General features: G+C 38.0%; 5 protein-coding genes across 5 annotated transcripts; 2 read left to right on the top strand and 3 right to left on the bottom strand.

Moving 5' to 3' along the window:
* Window positions 1–756: 756 nt before the first annotated feature.
* On the bottom strand, window positions 757–2,487 carry LOC131774892 (uncharacterized). Its single transcript, XM_059090987.2, has 2 exons — window positions 1,707–2,487; window positions 757–870 (listed from the first exon to the last, which is right to left on the bottom strand). The coding sequence occupies exons 1-2, from the start codon at window positions 2,472–2,474 to the stop codon at window positions 757–759; spliced, it is 882 nt and encodes a 293-aa protein (XP_058946970.2). The 5' UTR covers window positions 2,475–2,487.
* Window positions 2,488–3,151: 664 nt separating this feature from the next.
* On the top strand, window positions 3,152–5,524 carry LOC131774882 (uncharacterized). Its single transcript, XM_059090974.2, has 2 exons — window positions 3,152–3,855; window positions 4,571–5,524. Exons 1-2 carry the CDS (start codon window positions 3,190–3,192, stop codon window positions 4,694–4,696), a joined length of 792 nt encoding a protein of 263 aa, XP_058946957.2. The 5' UTR covers window positions 3,152–3,189; the 3' UTR covers window positions 4,697–5,524.
* Window positions 5,525–7,270: 1,746 nt separating this feature from the next.
* LOC131774899 (uncharacterized) lies at window positions 7,271–10,532 on the top strand. The gene is made up of 2 exons (XM_059090993.2): window positions 7,271–7,964; window positions 9,409–10,532. The coding sequence occupies exons 1-2, from the start codon at window positions 7,272–7,274 to the stop codon at window positions 9,550–9,552; spliced, it is 837 nt and encodes a 278-aa protein (XP_058946976.2). The 5' UTR covers window position 7,271; the 3' UTR covers window positions 9,553–10,532.
* A 1,415-nt stretch (window positions 10,533–11,947) lies between these two features.
* LOC131774894 (uncharacterized) lies at window positions 11,948–14,657 on the bottom strand. The gene is made up of 2 exons (XM_059090988.2): window positions 13,840–14,657; window positions 11,948–12,686 (listed from the first exon to the last, which is right to left on the bottom strand). Exons 1-2 carry the CDS (start codon window positions 14,569–14,571, stop codon window positions 12,561–12,563), a joined length of 858 nt encoding a protein of 285 aa, XP_058946971.2. The 5' UTR covers window positions 14,572–14,657; the 3' UTR covers window positions 11,948–12,560.
* A 927-nt stretch (window positions 14,658–15,584) lies between these two features.
* On the bottom strand, window positions 15,585–19,353 carry LOC131774874 (prostaglandin E synthase 2). The gene is made up of 5 exons (XM_059090959.2): window positions 18,900–19,353; window positions 18,287–18,483; window positions 17,408–17,608; window positions 17,053–17,167; window positions 15,585–16,290 (listed from the first exon to the last, which is right to left on the bottom strand). Exons 1-5 carry the CDS (start codon window positions 19,344–19,346, stop codon window positions 16,162–16,164), a joined length of 1,089 nt encoding a protein of 362 aa, XP_058946942.2. The 5' UTR covers window positions 19,347–19,353; the 3' UTR covers window positions 15,585–16,161.
* Between the last annotated feature and the right edge of the window lie 312 nt (window positions 19,354–19,665).

Here is a 19,665-nt window from a genome sequence, read left to right as displayed (position 1 = left end):
AGTCTACGTCAATACAACTGACAACTTCCGCTATTTCACTTTGATAATTCCGAGAATACGTAGCTTATTTTAGGAACAAAACATTGCATAGTTATAGAAAAAGTAAAATTCTTCTCGCCAAAACTGTCTAACAAAAGATTTTCTTAGCTTACCCAGCTGTCAAGATCCAGTGCCCTGTAGCTAAGCATTTCAGCCAAACTGAAACACTGCTCTAGCATTTCATTCCTGCGTATGTTGTCGTTTCTGGAAGCTTGCGCCGCCACAATGATTTCTCCTGGAATTATCACAAGCATGGTTAGTTTACTCCAAAATGATTTCAGTCCACTACGCACATCAACTTCTTCCTCGAAGACTTGGAGGATGTTCTTGTTTGACTCCACCAGTGTCCTCATTCTTGCGGCGCACATTTAAATTTTTTTTAATACGTTACGTTTTGGTGTACAAGCATATGTGCTCAAGAATGTGACAGGAACGTAGTATCATGTAAAGTAAGCATCTTGACTGCCTTTCAGTCTGGTTTCTCTCCGTTGATCTTTCCGGCTTGGTTGTACCTGCCAGAGGCTCACATGCCTCCGCCGGCTGAGTTCTCAGGATCATTGAAACGCACAAGCCCCTCCACCACGGCAAGGTGGCAGTCTATAAGAGGGGACGTCTTTAAATATTCGAAATCATACTCCTTAACGTCCTTAACTCTTCCTTAACTCTTCCTTAACTCTTCCTTAACGCTTTACGTCTCAAAATAGCCTCACGAGTACTCTATGTCTCAACGTAGATCTGTAGAAGCCTTCTTATCTCCCTCAGCGATTCTGGAAAGTCTGTTTTGCTGTCCAGTACTCCTCGCTGCGACCTGACAAACTTCTTAAAGGTTTTCTGATAAATGAAAAAATACATGCATTAGTTAAATCGATGCGAAATCCCAACCAAAAACGAATACAATGTACCTGTCTCTCCGTTTAACTCTTATTCTTTGGTAAATATTGCACTTAATTCGAAACACAGAAATTCTTTTCTTCTTTATCAAAAATTTCGAAAGATTCCAAGACTAAACAAATGCAGGATAAATTTGCATAACTGTCTCATTTTTCAGCTTGGATATTGATATTATTGGCTGTTCAATCATGCATGAGTTAGAATATACGTTTTAATCGCTTACTTTGATGGCGAAGTTAATAAACTTACATTAAATAAACGCAAAGAAACTATCGAGACTGATTGATTCAATACTTTGATCGATTCTAGTGAGCAGCAGGTTTTCCTTTACACTTACAGTTGGAGTCAACCTACTCAGTTACAAAAATGTCTGGCACAGACATGCACAGCATTCCATATAAATCGAAAGTCCACTCTTCAGAATGCTCCCGAGGAGCAGAGCGTCACAAACCGATTGAGCCGATGATATATAGCTAACTCGTCAAGTGCTACTTCTATGTTAAGTCAAAGTGAAGCTGGTAATGATTAAATACCAAGTAACAATGCATATGAAGTTGCAACTAAAGTTTGTTTCTATTCCGTAATGTATACATTATTATGCGGCGACTTTGTTGTCGGGACACAACTTTGTTGAAAGATACAGTCACACATATTTTCACCTTTAACTCTATCTCAGTCTTAGTTCCGTTTTCCTTCATTTTGTATTAGAACCTGTGGCTGATGGCGGCGTAATATCGAAAAGATGTAGTTATAATAGTGATGTTTGATTCACTTACCATTCCACCTTTCTCTAAAATCCATTCTGCTAACAACTGGCTTGTTTTCGTTCCACTAAAGGCGCATACGTAAAACCCATCTGATGCCGCCACATCGACCGGAGTGCCGAAATAAAGACCATACGAGCCATACAACTCACCAATAATCACGAGGGAAACCATAAACCCAGACCAAGATAGATCAGAGCGAATAATTTCGTCACAAATACGCATAAAAGTGCCATCAACATCATCCATACCATCGTACATACCATCAATTCTACTCAACTGATTCAAAATTTCCTCAATCAAATTCTTATTCCTTGTCTTAATTCCTAATAAAAAATCGACAACCCTATCAGAACGACCAGCACACCCCAAAGGACGGCCATCTTTCCGGACACAACCGCTTAATTTAACGTAAACTTCAACAATGTTGCCGAGAAACATACGTAATTCAACCTGCTTAAGCTTCTGAATGATATCCTCTCGATCAATCTTCCATAGATACCGCTCTAAGAATGATACATCCTTTACTGACAGTGTGCTATCCCTAACAAGAAATTCAAACAACTTAAAGATATCAGCATCACTTTCAAGATTTACATCCAACTGCGAACCCGGTACATTACCTAAGCAAAAAAACCTCAACGCTGCCCTATCATTAATGCTTAAATCTCTCACACATCCAACTACAAACTCTTTAAAGACAGACGGAATCTGATATTTCAACAACCCCTCTCCTTGCGCAAATGGTTTCAGCCTTGAAGTTGCCGTCGGCAAAGCCATGACTCAAACTCACAATTTCTAATAAATTAGGAAAGACTGCGCATCATAAACCCCTCATTCAACATCCGGGCACTTACTTGACTTGCAACCCGGAAACCAATTTCACCTTCGGTTCGGATCGCAGTAGCGTCGTTATTGCTTTCCGATGGAGATCTGGGCCGGTTTGTTCCTTACTAGGGCTTAGTGCAAATTTTTCGTTTAGTTTTTTACCTCTGCTAAGGGAATTTTTCTTTTGTATTTTTTCCGTTAATCTCGAGTCATACTAAGATAAAGCCCAACAAAATCTAACCTCTCAAACGCGCTCCTCTACGTAGGAAATTAAAGCCCAAGTTAACTTTTAATGCTAGATTAACGTTAACCCCCTTTTGAAAAATTCGGCCCTGGGCTTTACGTATAATGACACACGCTTTGGAGGATGACTGATACATAGTAGGCCGCATAAGCAATGTTTTAAGACGCCATCGAAATTCGGAAGAAACAATTTAACAAAAAACCAAAGACAAAATAAAATAATCTATATTTCCTGCACGCCTTGCGTTCCTATCTATAAAGCTCTATATTGGGAACAGAAAAAAAAATGGTTTTCGTGGTTTCTCTCGGCAAAGTCCCATTAGTTAATTACAATGCCCTTTTATGGTGCTTGTTTGGGCACCTAGGGTATAAAGAGTAAGGCAGACAATTTTTCTTTCCCTCTGCCGCCATTGACGACACCGCCATGTCGTCACCGACTAACGAGGTTTCCGACCGACTTCGACGGGCTTATTCTGCCGTTTTGCTCCAGATTTCTCGCAACCTGGATCAACTTCAGCAGGACGAGCTTCGTTTCTACTGTTTTGGACTAATACCGACGGAAGATAAAGGCTCTTTAAACATTTTACGTTCATTAGAACATTTGGGTAAAATCTCCTGGACCGATGTTAATTTCTTGAAAGACGCTTTAAGTGCAATTAAGAGATTGGATCTTGCCACACTGCTAACGACGTTTGAAGTTAGACGCGATCTGACGCTTCTTCTGCATTTCTATGCGAGAAAGAGACTACAACTGGATCCTGTTTACGTTTCCCACTCGATGAAAAACACCGCACGTCATTTGTTGACAATCGTCACGGAAAACGAAAGATGCAGATTTGACCCCGCAAGAATGAGAACACTGGTAGAGTCAAACAAAAACATCCACCAAGTCTTCGAGGAAGAAGTTGATGTGCGTAGTGGACTGAAATCATCTTGGAGTAAACTAACCATGCTTGTGATAATTGCAGGAGAAATCATTGTGGCGGCGCAAGCTTCCAGAAGCGACGACATACGCGGGAATGAAATGTTAGAGCAGTGTTTCAGTTTGGCTGAAATGCTTAGCTACAGGATGTTGGATCTTGGCAGCTGGGTAAGCAAAGAAAATCTTTTGTTAAACAGTTTTCGCAAGAAGAATTTTCATTTTTCTATAATAATGCGATGTTTTGTTCCTAAAATAAGCTATTTATTCCCGGAATTACTAAAGTAAAATGGCGGAAGTTGTCAGTTGTATTAATAAAGGCTGTTATTTAATTTATGGTTGGTCGCGCCAGAAGTCCACTTTAAAATGGCTAGTTTGGTTTGAATGAAACTGATCACTAATGACATAATTTCAGCAGTGAAGAGGCAGTACCAAAATTTTGCCTTTTTGAAAGAGGTTCGCACTTCGTTTTCGTCAGTTCGATACTTATGCATAATGTTGTTTCTGATAGAATATTATACTTTGCACGCTTTAAGAAGCTCAGCCTTCATAATATGTATTACAGGTGATACTTAATAACAATCAAAACCAATAATTATAAGTAAGATTGAAACAGTGCTCGTCCAATTCTGATGCAATCATTCTGAACGAAAAAGATATCGAAAGTAAACTTTGATCATTGGTTTCCAGTCCATCCTAAAGCTGTCAGCTGGTTACCAGTTTCTACTCGCGTCCATACTCGTCTCTTTTTTTTTTAATATCGTTATTGCTTTTTATTTAGATCAATTTGCCACAAATCTACTTCGTTTTAGCCGGTGGTTTAAAATTAATGAGGCAGCCCGGAAATGTCTAATGTTGCTCACAAATTTATAATAATCCCTTTCAGGATAATTTCTGTGATTATGTGGAAAAAAGATGCATTGAGGTTTGGGGTCAGCAGGAAGAGTGCAACCGCAGCAACGTCGTAGCAGACGTGGTTCGACAACTGAGAGAATCTCCTTTTTTCCTTTAGATAGATAATTAGTATAACAGTCTTAATCAGCGTAGCAAGTTTCCAGAGGATCAGGGGGGAGGTGTCACCTACCCCTCCCCTGAGCCTTGCACTTCTGTAGAATAGCAGGCGGTCTGGATCGCGCGGTTGCATGACAAAAAAAAAAAGGAAAAAAAAAGCTGCGAAGTAGAGACGCATTTTTATGTTTCATTTCACTTTAATTTTTCTCACAGACTATAGAATGTTTTACGTGCTGGCAATGGAGTGGAGCTCCACTTCATTGTTTTAGCACTTCGCTTTTAGCGCGCGTGAAAGACCGCTCTTTTTTGGGGGGGGGGGTTGATTTATCATTGCCTACATCTTCCTTCTGTTGAAGTCTAAGAGTTCTACCCTCACTTCACCAGACTGACACTCAGTGACTGACACTGACTACAACCAGAATTTATTGCATAAACAAAAAAATAGAAAAATCATGAAAAAAGTCGAAAAAATTTCAAAAAAGGTTTTGAGGATATCGTCGGCAAAGGATTGTGAATTGATGCTATTGAATGTTCAAGAAATTTCGAAAAACTGCTAAAATATTACTACTACTGAAACTTTGAAATTGAAACTTTTGATATTGATGCTATTTGAGAATTTTCTAACGATCGAGTATTACACTGAAAGAATGACTAAAGATTGAAACCAAGAAAGATACACAGTAAGAAAGTACCACAAATGAACCAAGAAACAAGTTTAACAAGAAGCAAACCAAGTACCAAGAAAAAAATGAACACACAACTTATGGCGGAAAAAAAAAACGAAAAACTATGCAACAAAGAAAACTTACTTACAATTTATGGCGGAAAATCGTATAACTCTACAATGACAAAAGAAAACCTTACTTACTACTTATGGCGGAAAATTACTCAAAAAAAAAACTGAATTGTGACTTATAACTTACTCAAGTGCTAAAGAATGAATGTTACAACGTATATCTAGGTATACACAAAAACACAACTGGATTGTCTTATATAAGTTCTAGTCTTGAAGTATTAGAGTATGTAATAGTTACTTATATAGTATATACTTATATATATATTATATACTTATATACTATATAAGTATATCTTATATAAGTTCTAGTCTTCTTACTAGAACTTGAACAGTGCTGAATAAACTGGAGTTGACTTTATCCAATTATGGCAGTGATGTTTTTCTTGGTAAGCCCATCAGGCGTTGTTTGCATGATCTTTTAACGTTGATTTTTCAGTCCTTTTTCACGGGCGGCTCTGCAAGTAGGCGGAGTTAGGATAGGTATAGTCCCCTGAGACAAACATATAATGGGATGGGGGGGGGTGCTTATAATGGGGTGGGAGAGTGGGTGGTGTAGTAAAGCTCTCATGTTTCGGTGCCATTATTATAGCAATGGCAGAATGAAATTGGGTCATGGAAATATTCAGCTTCTTGATCTTCATACAAATCGTTTCATTGGGATTGCACTTTAGCAAGTGGTGAAAAAAAGTATGTTTCAGAGTCATCATTTGAGAAACAGCTTTCTCACACAGGCCACAGATCGATTTCAAAGACATAAGGCACCCCATTGCTTTCCAAGTAGTTTGCATGTGCCACAGAACCATGAAGATGACATTTTGATAAAATTCAGAGATGCTATGTGCTTAGTTTTGCATGCCAAGTATCTGCAAAATCCAAGGAAACAGTAATTCATACCACTGAAGGTTTATTATCTGTCTACATCTTTACACGTTTGTGCGTTTATTTCATATTTTTGCATGATCCAAATTGTTCAGTTTTTTTTCAAAGCAGGCATATTTCACGCATTTCATATTTCTCGCATTTTACGGTTTGAACCTGGGGATAACATGTGATCGAGTGGTCTGAAAAAAGTGACCGACTTTTCGACAACCTGAGCGGAAGTCAACATCAGAGTCTTCACCAAAATTTCAGATATTGTACTCTCATTATCTTAGTAGCCCGTGGGTTGATGCATTTATATAAATAAATAAGTTTACTCCGCGGGATACTCACGAGCGACCAAGATTGTCCCTTCTTGTGTAACTGTAAAGAAAACGTTCGATCTCATTGCATTAAAATTTTGAACGCAAACTTTTATCTCATCGGACGTACTGCTTGAAAAATTAAGGAATATCACTTTGGAAATATGACCGAATAGAGAGAGATGTTTTTCGTCTTGTCACGAGCGTAGAACAAAGCAACAATTTCAAGTCTCAATGTGGAATCGAACCTCAGACCTACGGGTTCCTCGCTACGAAGTTCATAAGACACGTGCCTGCATATATATACTGCTATAGGATCAACAACGTCGATAGCGTCATTTTTGTAAATAGAATAAGAGAGATCATAAGTTTAGAGCTCGGTAAAGAAATAGGGAAAGATGTTTTTTCGTCTTGTCACGAGCGTGGGACAAATTCCCAATCGATGAATCTTCATCAAACGATACACTTAAATAGTGTTATACGCGCGTAATATTAATAGTTGTCTTGGAGTGCATGTACGTCATTAACCCGCCCAAATATGGTATTGTGCAGCATTTTTGGGTATAAGAAGTCGGTCATGCAATCGATTGGCACAAAATATGCGTACTGAAGTAATGCAAGGACCATCACAAACAGAAGTTAAGTTAACATATGAATTAATGAAGACTAATTTTAAGCGTAAAATGATTGACATGTCTTCGAAGCTGAGAGAGGATGATCTTCGAAAGCTTCGTTATTATTTAGAAGGAATCATACCGATTAATAATTGTTCCGACTCTATGGATATATTACGATTACTAGAGCACGAAGCAAGGATTTCGTGGGATAATATTAATTTCGTTAAGGAAGCCATGGGAAGTATTCCAAGACTAGATCTTGTTGAAGATTTAACTAAGTATGAAGTTAAGAGGAATTTGACACTCCTGTTGGATTTCTATGCGAAGAGCAATCTAGGATTGGATTCAAACTTCTGCGATAATAAATTAGGAATGAACATGGTAGCTTCGCGCTTACGGAAGATTATGGATAGTGCTCGAGAAAGTGTTAAAATCAGAGACATATGCTCAACCGTAGAGTCCAGTAGAGATTTAAAGAAAGTATTAATGGCCTTAGAGGAGAGGATGGATGAAAAACCATCACTATCATTGGATGACTTTACCATGCTTGTAATTTTTGCTGGAGAAATTATAACAATCGCTTCCGCCGATGAAGAACAACAGGAGTCATTGTTAGACCTATGCACAACCGCTGCTGATGAGCTCTGCTCTCGAATGAATGCGTCAGGAACCTGGGTAAGATTGTAGTTAGATTTTATACCTTGAGTATCAGAGTTTTGAAAAAATGTATCTTCTTTTCGTTTTTTGGTTTATTACAGTTCTGTGAAAATTTTTGCTGCGTAGAACACTCTAATTGATTATTCAGCCGTTGCCTGGAAGTGATTGGTCGAATTTTAACATGTGATCAAAGCTTTCGAATTTGATAGGAAGATCACTCTGCCGAGTGAAAGTCATGCAGATTACATAGCCATTTTGATCAGAAAATATCAGTAGGAATTACTTCGCTGAGTAACGCTGAACGTTATTTGGTTATCTCTTGTATTTCAATAATTGTTGAGGAAACCAAAGACGGAAGTCGTTTGACAGCCGTTCCGTCAAATTAATCACGAATAGACCCAAACCTCACTTCATGCTCTCCTTTAGATGTTCTTATTGTTGATTTAATAGACACGTTCAAAGATATCAGAACAGAGTCGTACACCATGGCCTTGAAAAGGTCCCATTTCAAGTTGAATTACTTCCATTTTTCTTCCACTTCTGCATCATGAAGTTGTTTTGTTCATTTCAATGTCTTTATTGACTCTTCATGCATAAGGAACCATTATATATGAAACATGCCATGATAGTCAAACAATAGAAAGTTATTTGAAGCGAAACAGGTCGGGCCATATGAACGGAAAACGGCTATGAACTCATATTTTTACTTAGAAATCGCTTTAAGGATTGGTGAAAAGGGAATGCAAACGGAAATCAGCATTGGCATTACGACGATTAATCTGGCAGAAGAGTTGTCTAACAAGCTTATATCCAAGTGAAAAATATTTTTTTCTGACAGGAAGAGTCCACTTCACTTTTATAATCTGAGCATGGCCGACGCTGAAAGGTCTCAAAAATTTGACATATAGAGAACTTTAAGTGTACACTAATTACAGAAAGATGTTTTAACCAATTTCCATTTTCCAGCTGCCTGTTTAGTGTAGTTATTTTAGTATTTCTTGCGTTGCATGGATTACCTTTCATTGCCCATTATGTTTACTCTGTTCCTATTTCTAGCCTTCGAACACATCGGGGTCTTCATGCTGAGTAATTCCATGATGAAAATATGAATGGCTTTTTAGAGATGGTCGTTCAAAAATCTCAACCAGTCGTTTTTACTTCCGCAGCCAGTTTTATGGCCTGCATGATGCAAATGAAAATATTTGTCGGCTTTTTTTATTCACTTCGACATCCTTCAATGATAGATCTCATAAATTCATGGTAAGACTTATAAGTAATCTCATAGGCCTGACTGTCGAGAAACATAAAACAATTTTAAATCAGGCAAAAAGGACCAACCTCTTCTCCAGATTTCGATGATCGGTCCGTGGAGTGAATCCAAACTCTGTTGTGAGAGACTGTATGTTCCTGTACAAACAGAAGTTCCTTTCATATCTTTCTAACATTATATTTTACTTTGTAGAATGACTTTAAAAATCATGTCAAGGAAGTGCACCGTTTCGTTCAAGAAAACATAGATTCCAATCATAACTTGTCTTCGCAAGAGATAGCAAAAGTGGTTCAACAGTTCAGAGAAGCCGTATTCCTCCCAGTAGGAAATCTATAGGAAACTCCAGAGGCTTTCTCGTTTAAATCGAAGACTGTTAATTATAAAAAAAAGTTCTCTTGTTAATCACTTCTGAACTTTATTCACAATTTAAGATTATTCACAATTTAAGATTATTCACAATTTAAGATTATTCTCAATTTAAGATTATTCACAATTTAAGATTATTCACAATTTAAGATTATTCACAAAATACAATTAATAATTTCATCAAAATAATGCATAATACAAAAGCATTTAGCTTAAAACTGTTAATTGTTAATAATAATGTTAATGATAATAATAATTAATAATTAATTAATCTGGCAGAACATCATTACTATTACTATTATATTATTACTACTACAACATCATTACTATTACTGCTACAATATTACTACTACTATTACGAGTACTATTACACCATTATCACTCTTACCATTACAACATTATTTCTATTACTATTACAACATTATCACCACTTCAATAATTACTGCTACTACAATACTATTACTGCTATTGCCACTTCAGTATCCTAACTGCTACACAACACTATCACTACTACCTACAATATAACTACCTCTGTCTGGACTACTAACAATATCATTGCTTCTGTTGCTACCACAACAGGGTTGCTGCTATTATTACTAAAATTACGAATACTTCTATGATACCTTACACGCTCTATTCAGTATGTTCAATCTAGGCAGCAATTTTAATCTACTAACTCATGAAATACATATGTAACAACTTGTTTTATTTTTAAGTGATGAGACATTTATGAACTAAAATGGCGGTGAGCTATCCCCGCTAACATCAACTGAAGTTTTCCACCCAGAACCAGTCTCACACATGTACGCAATGCCAACTTCTTTATTTGTTTTAAAATACAATTAGATGAAGTTTGGCAATTAACCGGATTGACAAATATTGCTGAAGGTTGTCATGAAAATGATACTATTGTTCAGCTCTTCAAAATAAAGAAAATGGATGTGACCAAAGCTGATTAGCATCTTGTCATTTGTTGTTCTTCTTGTCGTCTTTATCATAACCGTTACAATTTCCTCAAATGTGACTGGTGCATCAGCTGCTTTATTTTTCACCAATCATTCTTTACATTTGTAATCAAACACTGTGGACGGACAATTGGCTGTAATTGGACACTTGTAATAGGACAGATGAAGCAGCCAGTCATACTAAGTCCACTCAGCTAAATCCAACAATCACAGAATTGATCAAAATAACCATAGCAATTGAAAAAACTGAAAATTTTTAGATGTTTGTCCTAAAAGAAGTAGTTGTTTTTCTGTCTTTTTTTGGATTTTGTAACGGTTAAGATTAATTGGTAACAGGACTTCGTGTCGTCCAATTCTGTCTGTAATCATACTTGCGATTGACAAATCGGATTCGTCTAATTTCGTCAATCACTCGTATGATTTCAGACCGAATTCGACTTCACTATGTCCTAATACTATTATTAAAAAGTGTATCGATCGATTGTAAGTTAAAGGGAGAGGGAATTGGGAGGAATCCAGTTTCAGTCCCCCCTCAGTCTCCCTCGTTTTCCCTTGCAGTTCTAGCCGCCCATAGTGCTCCCCTTCGGCTAATATTTCCATGACTAGTGAAGGCAAGTTAGTTTCTCCTCAAAGTGGACCTACCTCTACTTTCTCCTCGCGGAGAACAAACCGTACATCAAACAAAAATTTGTGTTTTGCTCAACACCCTTTAGCATCAACAGTAATGAAGAAGCTCCTGATAACTGGTATTCTCTTTTTAAACTTTAATTGGAGATCGATTTTAAGAAACTAATGTTAGAAACGAATTTGAAGCGGTAAGGAGAGCCATCTCGCAAGCCAGACTGCTCTTGGTTCTGGTTTACGGTCAGTTCGCCACCACAACAAACTCGCCACCACTGAGAGTCAAATCGCCAAGGGTGGCGATCTGACTTAAAAGTTGTGTGTAGCCAATCGTATTAAACTAACATCAAATGAAAACTAAGATGTAGTAATGTATCCACTCAGGTTTCGCCAAACGCAAGCTGAATCAAAATTAACGTGATATCAATATGACTTATTTATTTCATTTAACCGTTGTCGTGCCATAATTGAGCGGCTACACATAACTTCTGAGTCCCTTACCTTTTCCGCAATATACTACTACATCTACATTCATTTGATGTAAATTTAATACGACAGGCTACACATAATGTTTAAGTCAAATAGCCACCGGTGGCGATTTGACTCTCAATGGTGGCAAGTTTTCTGGTGGCAAATTGACCGGAGACCTTGGTTTTCACTTTTAATTCCAAATTTTAACATCTTTTTTTAATATTTCCCAACGTTAAATCGTACGCAATGCTGGCACAGTTTAAGTCCCATTGTTGAGTCCTTTAGCATTCCTGAATTCCTTGTAGGTGTTTAAGCAGTTGGAATAAATCAAATGAAAATGAGATATTTGTAACTGCTTAAAATCTAACAGTCCATATTGCGTGGCGTTTTTGTACAAGCACGTAAACGGAGAAAGCCGTGATACACACAAGAAAATTTTATTGATTATTCATTGTTGTTCTCTTTACGCCCTTGCAAGCATATTTTACATTTTCACATTTTTCAATGCATTTCATATTTTTATAAAACAGTGAGATATTTGTTTCCTGTGAAAAATTTAATAGTTTGTAGTACGTTTCGTTATAATGTAAAAAGGTAATGTGGAAAGCACAAGGAAAAAAAATTTTCCCAGAGAAATAGACGTAAAATTAGAATGTTGACTGCCTTTTGGTCTGGTTTCTCCCCGTCGATCTTTCCAGCTTGGTTGTACCTGCCAGAGGCTCACATGCCTCTGCCGGCTGAGTTCTCAGGATCACTGAAACGCACGAGCCCCTCCACCACGGCAAGGTGGCAGTCCATAGGAGGGGATGTGAGGGGGGGGGGGGGGTAGTTATTTTCTCTTTAGGAGTATTACGTCAATACTGATTTACCATATGAAACATTTACATGTTCATCATTTCATATTTCCTTAATGAAATTCCTTCATTGTAAGTCGATACGATTTCCAAGCCGCTCGATGATTTCTTTTAAACATTCTCCATTGGACGATGATACGGACTCACTGATAGTGGTTTGTTGTTTTTCTTTGATGAATTCTCGAAATGCTTCCTGTTAATTAAACCAAAAGAAGATGAGTATTGTAAATTTAAGAAAGTATTGCCTGACATGATCTTTGTATTAAGTACAGGGTATTATGGTATTATGGACGCAAAAACAGAAAAACCTATCCAAAAATAACCACATACAAGAAAAAAGACTCACTACACCTCTTGATTTGATTATCTCACACAGTCAACTTATAACATCGTCCAGAAATCTTAAGAATTTTCTAGATACAACTGAAAGAGTCTTATCTATCAGAGTTATCATTTTTATATCTTACGGCTGTGTTTTAAAAATAGCGCAAATTTGAATAGTTTCGGCCACATTCAAGCGCATCGATATAACAACTGTCTGCCAATTTTTAAAAATACTACAATACGAGAGTAAAACATCTGAGACATACTAAGAATTGAGCAATGTTTCCGAAAAAAATGGTTTGGAAAACAAAGAGTTCATCGAAAGACCTATGAATAATTTTGAATATCTCATAAGTTTATGAATATCTAATTATCTGCGAGAGAGCTTTTAAACCTCGAAACTGCCCCAAACATTTTCAGTTACTTGTGACATGATCAGGGAGAGCACCGAAATTTGCATTGATTACATAGCACATGCAACATTTCTAAAAGTCTGTCCGTGCATGTTTTAAGAGCTGTTTATACATCTTTTGCCAAACCGGTAAAAAGTGAACGCTGAGCCTGTTAAGCAACTTGAAGTAATAAAAAATTAAAGATTTTTGACGCCTCTTCCCGTGTTTCTTGTTTAAGTAGTTAGATACAATATTCTGCTTCTGATTTCCGATTCTAATTTGACTGTTTGTAAAAGCCTGCGATACTGCTAACCACCGACTATGGTCGTTCAAATGGTTAAAAAAATTGGGAAGGATATTCAAAGGCAGCCCATTTACATTTAAGGAAGCGGCTTTTGACGTGGCAAGAAGAATAATTTTGTCAAGAAGATTCTATCAGCCCTCGCGTCTTTTCCAAAGATATTCTTCATTCCCGATCAGAACCCCGAAATAACTTCCCTTGTGTTAGCTAACAAATTTCCCAGTCCTATCTACTTCGCAATAAAACTTGCTCAAGTCAGAACACAGGGAAATTATTTTGGCTGTAAATCTTCATTTCACATAGGTTGCGTATTTATTTCAATCACTTACCAGACCTCCGTTTTTAAGCATCCATTTCGTAAGTAGTTCGCAGGTCTTGGTGTCTGAAAAGAGACTCGTGAAGTGACCATCCGCTATGACATCGGGTAACTGGTTACGTGGCCAACTAAACGAAGCGTAGAACTCACCAATGGACACCAAATAGGACGTGAACTTGGACCACGACAGCGACGAGGTCTTTAGAAGAGGGCTCTTGATGACCTGCAGAACAACACTGTCGTCTTCTACTTGCTCAAGTTGGCGGTTCAACACTGGAGAAATCAGTTCCTTATTTATTTCTTTAATCGCCAGCAAAAACTTTGAGACGCTTGCTTGGTCACGGGCAAGTTTCACAGGCGTGCCATGGCGGAGGTGTATCATCGACTTTATGTAACCTTCAAGTATACCACTTAGCGAGATTTGCAGCTCGACTTGTTTCAAAGATTGCAGCAAATCGTGATGGCCGACAGTTATGAGAAATTCTTTAAGTAGAGACAAGTTCGTGAGGGAAACTGCATTGAATTCCAGAAGAAACTCGATCAAACCCAGAAAATCTTCATCGTTCTTTGGGTTGATGTCTAGCTTCGAACCCGGAATTTGTCCTTTGCACCAAAATTTAAATTCTGCTCGATTGCCAGGAGTTAAATCTCTCGAGAAGTGAAGGAGAAACCTTCTGAAAACATTAGGGTAATTAGACTTCAACAGGCTATTTGGGGTTGAATACGTTTGTTTAGAGGCAAGCATCGACTTCAGTAACGCTGACGTAGACAATACACTTTGAAACAGGAGTGCGAAAATCCTCAGTTTTCAGCACATCCGGGTAATCCACGTTTTTTCCTGCTCCACGACCGTTCTCGTTCCCAGAGCCCTAATACTAGTACTCTTGGTAGCGGTCTGTGTAAACGATAAGCCCAATGGAAAGGCTGGGTATTGTTCAAGAGTAACCAAGTTCGAAATCAAGAGATTTTGACAATACTTCTGGATTTCTGTGCGAGGAAGATAACCCAAACTTTGTGTTGTTTTTCTCTGACAGTTAGTGAAATGGCTGAATTGTCGGTCAGAATTCCGCAGATCCCGCGCGGTAAATCGTAACAGCAAACCGATCAGTGCGACATTGGAATCAATATAATCCATTCGACCAGTGCTCGTCAGTTTCGACAAAGAATCGATTACAGGAATTGAACTTTCCGTGGGGTGAGTTTACCATTCTTTTTATCACTTGTTGAGATAAGATGCCAGCGTGAATGACGAACGATTGCACTTGAGATGGAGGCAAGATTTGCCCCCTGCAACCCACGAGCTACGTTGCCGAGTAACTACGCTCGGTAGTTTGGAAAGTATGAAGATTAGATTCTTATTTTCCAACAACTATTTTTTTTGTTAACCTAGAGAAATATCACTACCAGGATGTTTCCACACACTTTTGCTAGCTTAGATTGGATTATGTTATGTTATGTTCAGAGGCTCGTGGATGTTTAGCAAACGATGCTTAGTTTGACCGAGATGCGATTGGTTACAACGAAACACAAGACTCACCCGCCATTCGACCTTGACGGAGGATTCATAGTTCCTTCTTAGAACCCTTTGCACATTGATAGGCAGGAAATAATGTTAATAAACGACAGCAAATCCTGCCAGGTGTTGTAAAAAATACTCTATGCCTATCAATGTCTACAACTTGTTCCATTACAGTTTCATCATATTCAGCTGAAGTCAGAAATGTCAATAAACAGATCACATACAGTAATAATAAATTGAAAAAAAAATTCCAGCTGTTTGTTTGTGCTTCCTTCCATGTTAACAGACAGTTTCAAGCTCCTATCCCATTCTACCCTTAAATAAATGCCTCCTCAGTTGTAATAGGTCTGATGCTGCTGTCAGTTTGTGTCCCTGATTTTTTTCCTCCTAATTTTTTTAGCATTCACCAACAATCCCCACCTAAACTCTTAGAATTAATAGATGATATTTTGCGGAAGCTTTCTGTTGGAATAAGACATTCATATCAGACAACTGTAAGTTAGGTCGCGGATTGTGCACCTTAAGCGCCAGCCTAAAATTGTTTTCAAACTGGTCAATTACAATTCCTTTCAATATTTTTCATCCTTAGCTGTTAATATTGATTTCCTGATCTATTATAGCCCCTTTTATATTCTTTTATCTTACTAAGCAAATATCTAGTGGTCTCCTTCACATCAATGATAGTTATTCTCGTTGCAAAAATCGAAAAAAAATCATTCGTCGGGGAAGGGGGAAAGGGGAGAGAGAGGAGGGAGAGGAGTTCAACTGCTTATTAAAAAAAGCCGACATTTACACATGTACACAACAATTTAAGGTTTAGCAAGCTCCGGCATGAGTCTGCACAGCTTCTTTGACTCGATTATACCACGGCTTCATTGTGGTGTGTGTCATCAGGTCTTTAAACGTATCAAGACCTTCCAAACCGCTCAGTACTCCATACACTGCCTGTGGAAAAGACATGAACAGTAGCCACTCAGATATTATGAGGAGAAGAGGCTGTGCATGGCCAAGGAGAATAGAAAGAGTAAAGGGAGCTATGTCTGTTGTGGAATCCTAGCAATAAACAACAGATTGGTTTTACTTCTGGACAAGTAAAGGTTTCATGCTTAGACAAGGCTTAACAGGTTTAGATATATGACTTGACTCCTTGTTTAGAATTTGCTTTAAGGTTCAAAAGAACTTTCAGAAACACCCAAGACATTTTAACTGAATAGTTCTCAGTATTATATGTAATCCAACAGATAAAATGACGCCTACTGGCCATCCACTATTTCTCATTTGCCATCTACTTTCAAATTAATTGGTCTATAAAACTTGGATTGGTGGGTAACAAGTACAGGGTGTCTGCTTCTCCCTTTAAACCAGGTATCAGTATGCATATTCTCCATAATGTTCTCTATACTATCCCTAAGGTGCTGACAAGGAGAATTTGTTTGATGATCTAGAGCTTCTTTAGGTGGTGATCATTTCCTTTTTTTCTTGTGACCTTAATGTTTGATTCAGGGGTGATATTGTGGAGAGAAACTAGATACTAATCATACTTAAGGGTCAAAGAGTTTTAATGGGGCCTGCTCAATACAGGTTTAATTATGTGACATTAATTTGTTCTCTACTCCCAAAAGGATTATACTTCTCATAAAGTTTTCTTAGTTTTAGGGAGAAATTTGAAGAGAGTCTATTTCTTCTACAAACACTCAAATTTTTTACCAGGTCAGCAAGATTTGGAGCACTTCCTCCCATAAACTTTCTTTTGCCAACAGCCTTCATCCATTTCTCTGCCTCATCATACATGGCTTGTCGCACATCATCTTTGATATTGTGCCTGGGGAAGGAAACATTCATTATTATTATTTTGAGGGTCAATAAAAAAAAAATTCTCATTTTTTAAGGAAACCTGAAGCACTGATATGTATATCATTTGGTGTAAATTGTTTGTTGAATAATCAAGAACTTCTTTAGTGGGTGATCAATTCTGCTATTATCAATATCTTAACATGTGATTGGGGGTGAATTAGATGCTGGTCACTCCTAGGGCCAAAGGGTTATAAATTACATGACTTACTTTCTTTTCACATGTTTTCCAACAAAGTACATCACTACTGGCCCAGCAAAGTAGGTTGAATATTTCTCAAAAGTGCTGACATTACTTTGCTTTGTAAAATACTCAAATGCCTGCATGGCCTCTGATGCTGTGCGGTAGATGTTTGGTGACAGTGTATGAACAAATGAATTGTCCACCCATTTTCGCCATTTCCTCTGTTCCCTGTATAACATTTCAACAACTAACATCAGTACTCTCTGTTATCATCAAGTTTGCTCCTAGTCAGTTTCCTTAACCCTCAACATTTCCTTAACATCAGTATGCATATTCTCTATTCCCTATACATTTCCCTGGGTAATTAGAAGGAGAATTTGTCGATAAAGTCCTTTTTTAGTTTGTGATCATTTCCCCAATTCTTGTAACCTAAATGTATGATTCAGTAGTGATATTGTAAGAAGAACTTAGATTCTGATCACTCTTAAGGGAGAAAGGGTTATCTGCCTTGATGCACAGATAAGTTTTGCTTGGGGTCTTCATACCCTCTCTGTATTCTCACTTTCCATTTATAAGTTGGTATTACATATTTACTTGTTCCTTTATGAGTCAAATACAGTGCTTTGAAGTGTAAAATCTGTTGTTTCGTCCTTGCCTCTCTACAATGTCAGTGAGGTGAGCCATCATTTTGAACCAAGACTAAGAAGGCATCTACATGGGGTGCAAGTTTTCTAGACCAATCCAAGTGAAGAGTGGCAAAATCAATGCAGATTACTTTTGACAATGAATTGGAAATTGCTCTATAATGATTCAGGGAATAAAGGAGCATCCCTACAATCCTTACAGTCTTATTCCCAAATTACACTGTTATAACATCATATTTCAAAATTATTAATCTGCACCTACTTCTCGTATTCCATGGATTTCTTGTCAATGGCCTGTTCTTTGTACATGATAAAATATCTGTTGGCATATTCTGTCTGTTCTTTGCCATCTGCACCTTTTGTAGTGATTTCAGGGTAATAAACTAAGATCTGTTTGATGGAATCTTGGCCCACCATAAGGGACCGGAGGGCACTGATAATGACTGATGAGTCATTGATCTGTAAAGAATGATTCATATCAAAGAGAGAGCCTATTGGGAGAGCTTCAAATTGACAAAACTAAAAGGAATTACTTCTCATCGCAAAATGAAAGAAAATAGCATTTTGATTTTTAAAGGCATCAGCATATTATGAACTGAGCTTCTCAACTTTACTCAGTAAAATCCAGCATGGATGAAGGGTAGGGGAGGTTCAGGGCTTTTTAAGAGCGTTTAGAAGAAGGATGCTGGGAATCACCAAAGGTGCCAGCTTGTAAGGGAGGTAAGGACATGCACCCCAGAACGTTACATACTTACAATACAGGGCCATATAATTTAAACCTCGCTGAATCACAACGTCCGTTGTGTAGTTCATCGTTTCTCCACGACTGCTGAAGTTTTCCTTCCCGATAAATTTTACGAAACAAGGCCCCTTACCTGTGTGTCATCCGCCATAACTAAAGGAACTTTCTTGTACTTGGAGAAACTGAGCTCTGACTTCCACAAGGGGCTCACTTCGACAGTGTTGTACTTGATTCCATAATAGTTCAGAAACGCTCGTACTTTACCGCAGAAAGGGCAGTTCTGATACTGGTACAGAGTTATCGAGATATCAGAGATCCCTTTCTTAGCAGGTAAATTAAGATCTTTGACGGGCCTTGCTTTCACGTTGTTGGAAATCATCTGGTAGGATACAAACCCAGCCAGGGTTACTCCACAACCTGCTGCCAAAACGGCAACAAATCGGCGACTTGTACCAGAGAACCCCGGTCCATAGTTGATAGTACTAACAAGACGGCTTTGGACACTTCTATGTCCTCTGTTTAAGAACGATTTGCTAATTGGAGAGCAGAAGGTTGAGCGAATCGCACATCTAGCCGCCATTATTGAATTTGTTATGCAATAAATTAGTTACCAGGATATAGCGGCAAACTTTTACCTAGACTCCAGTCTTATCCTGAGGTCTCTCGGATGTACATCGAGCAAGCTACTCATCGAGCACGTTTAGACTGAGTATCGTACGTAAAAACCAACAAAGAACCTGGAGCGTAGGAAAACGTGAACAACTAAGTAATTACTTTCGAAAGTATTGAAACTTGCCCTATCAGTCCGAGTAAAAACATCGTTCTCAGATTCTCTCTAACTTGGAGAAAATTCTGACTGTTGAGGAGATTTAACCAAGCATACGATTGAAGTAATACCT

Source organism: Pocillopora verrucosa, chromosome 4 (assembly GCF_036669915.1).
Source record: "Pocillopora verrucosa isolate sample1 chromosome 4, ASM3666991v2, whole genome shotgun sequence".
NCBI lineage: Eukaryota > Metazoa > Cnidaria > Anthozoa > Scleractinia > Pocilloporidae > Pocillopora > Pocillopora verrucosa.
The sequence above is the reverse complement of the archived record's forward strand: the minus strand, read 5'-3'. Positions and strand labels throughout refer to the sequence as shown.

Bases quoted from the DNA above. Each gene is read 5' to 3' on its own strand.
- LOC131774882 (XM_059090974.2), top strand. From the start codon at position 3,190: ATGTCGTCACCGACTAACGAGGTTTCCGACCGACTTCGACGGGCTTAT. The intron at 3,856-4,570 runs GTAAGCAAAGAA...AATCCCTTTCAG, and splicing joins TGTTGGATCTTGGCAGCTGG to GATAATTTCTGTGATTATGT.
- LOC131774899 (XM_059090993.2), top strand. From the start codon at position 7,272: ATGCGTACTGAAGTAATGCAAGGACCATCACAAACAGAAGTTAAGTTA. The intron at 7,965-9,408 runs GTAAGATTGTAG...TTTACTTTGTAG, and splicing joins TGAATGCGTCAGGAACCTGG to AATGACTTTAAAAATCATGT.
- LOC131774874 (XM_059090959.2), bottom strand. From the start codon at position 19,346: ATGGCGGCTAGATGTGCGATTCGCTCAACCTTCTGCTCTCCAATTAGC. The intron at 18,484-18,899 runs GTAAGGGGCCTT...CATTCTTTACAG, and splicing joins TTATGGCGGATGACACACAG to ATCAATGACTCATCAGTCAT. The intron at 17,168-17,407 runs GTAAGTCATGTA...TTCCTTCCCCAG, and splicing joins GGAAAACATGTGAAAAGAAA to GCACAATATCAAAGATGATG.
- LOC131774892 (XM_059090987.2), bottom strand. From the start codon at position 2,474: ATGGCTTTGCCGACGGCAACTTCAAGGCTGAAACCATTTGCGCAAGGA. The intron at 871-1,706 runs GTAAGTGAATCA...TTCATTTATCAG, and splicing joins TTTTAGAGAAAGGTGGAATG to AAAACCTTTAAGAAGTTTGT.
- LOC131774894 (XM_059090988.2), bottom strand. From the start codon at position 14,571: ATGCTTGCCTCTAAACAAACGTATTCAACCCCAAATAGCCTGTTGAAG. The intron at 12,687-13,839 runs GTAAGTGATTGA...TTTAATTAACAG, and splicing joins TGCTTAAAAACGGAGGTCTG to GAAGCATTTCGAGAATTCAT.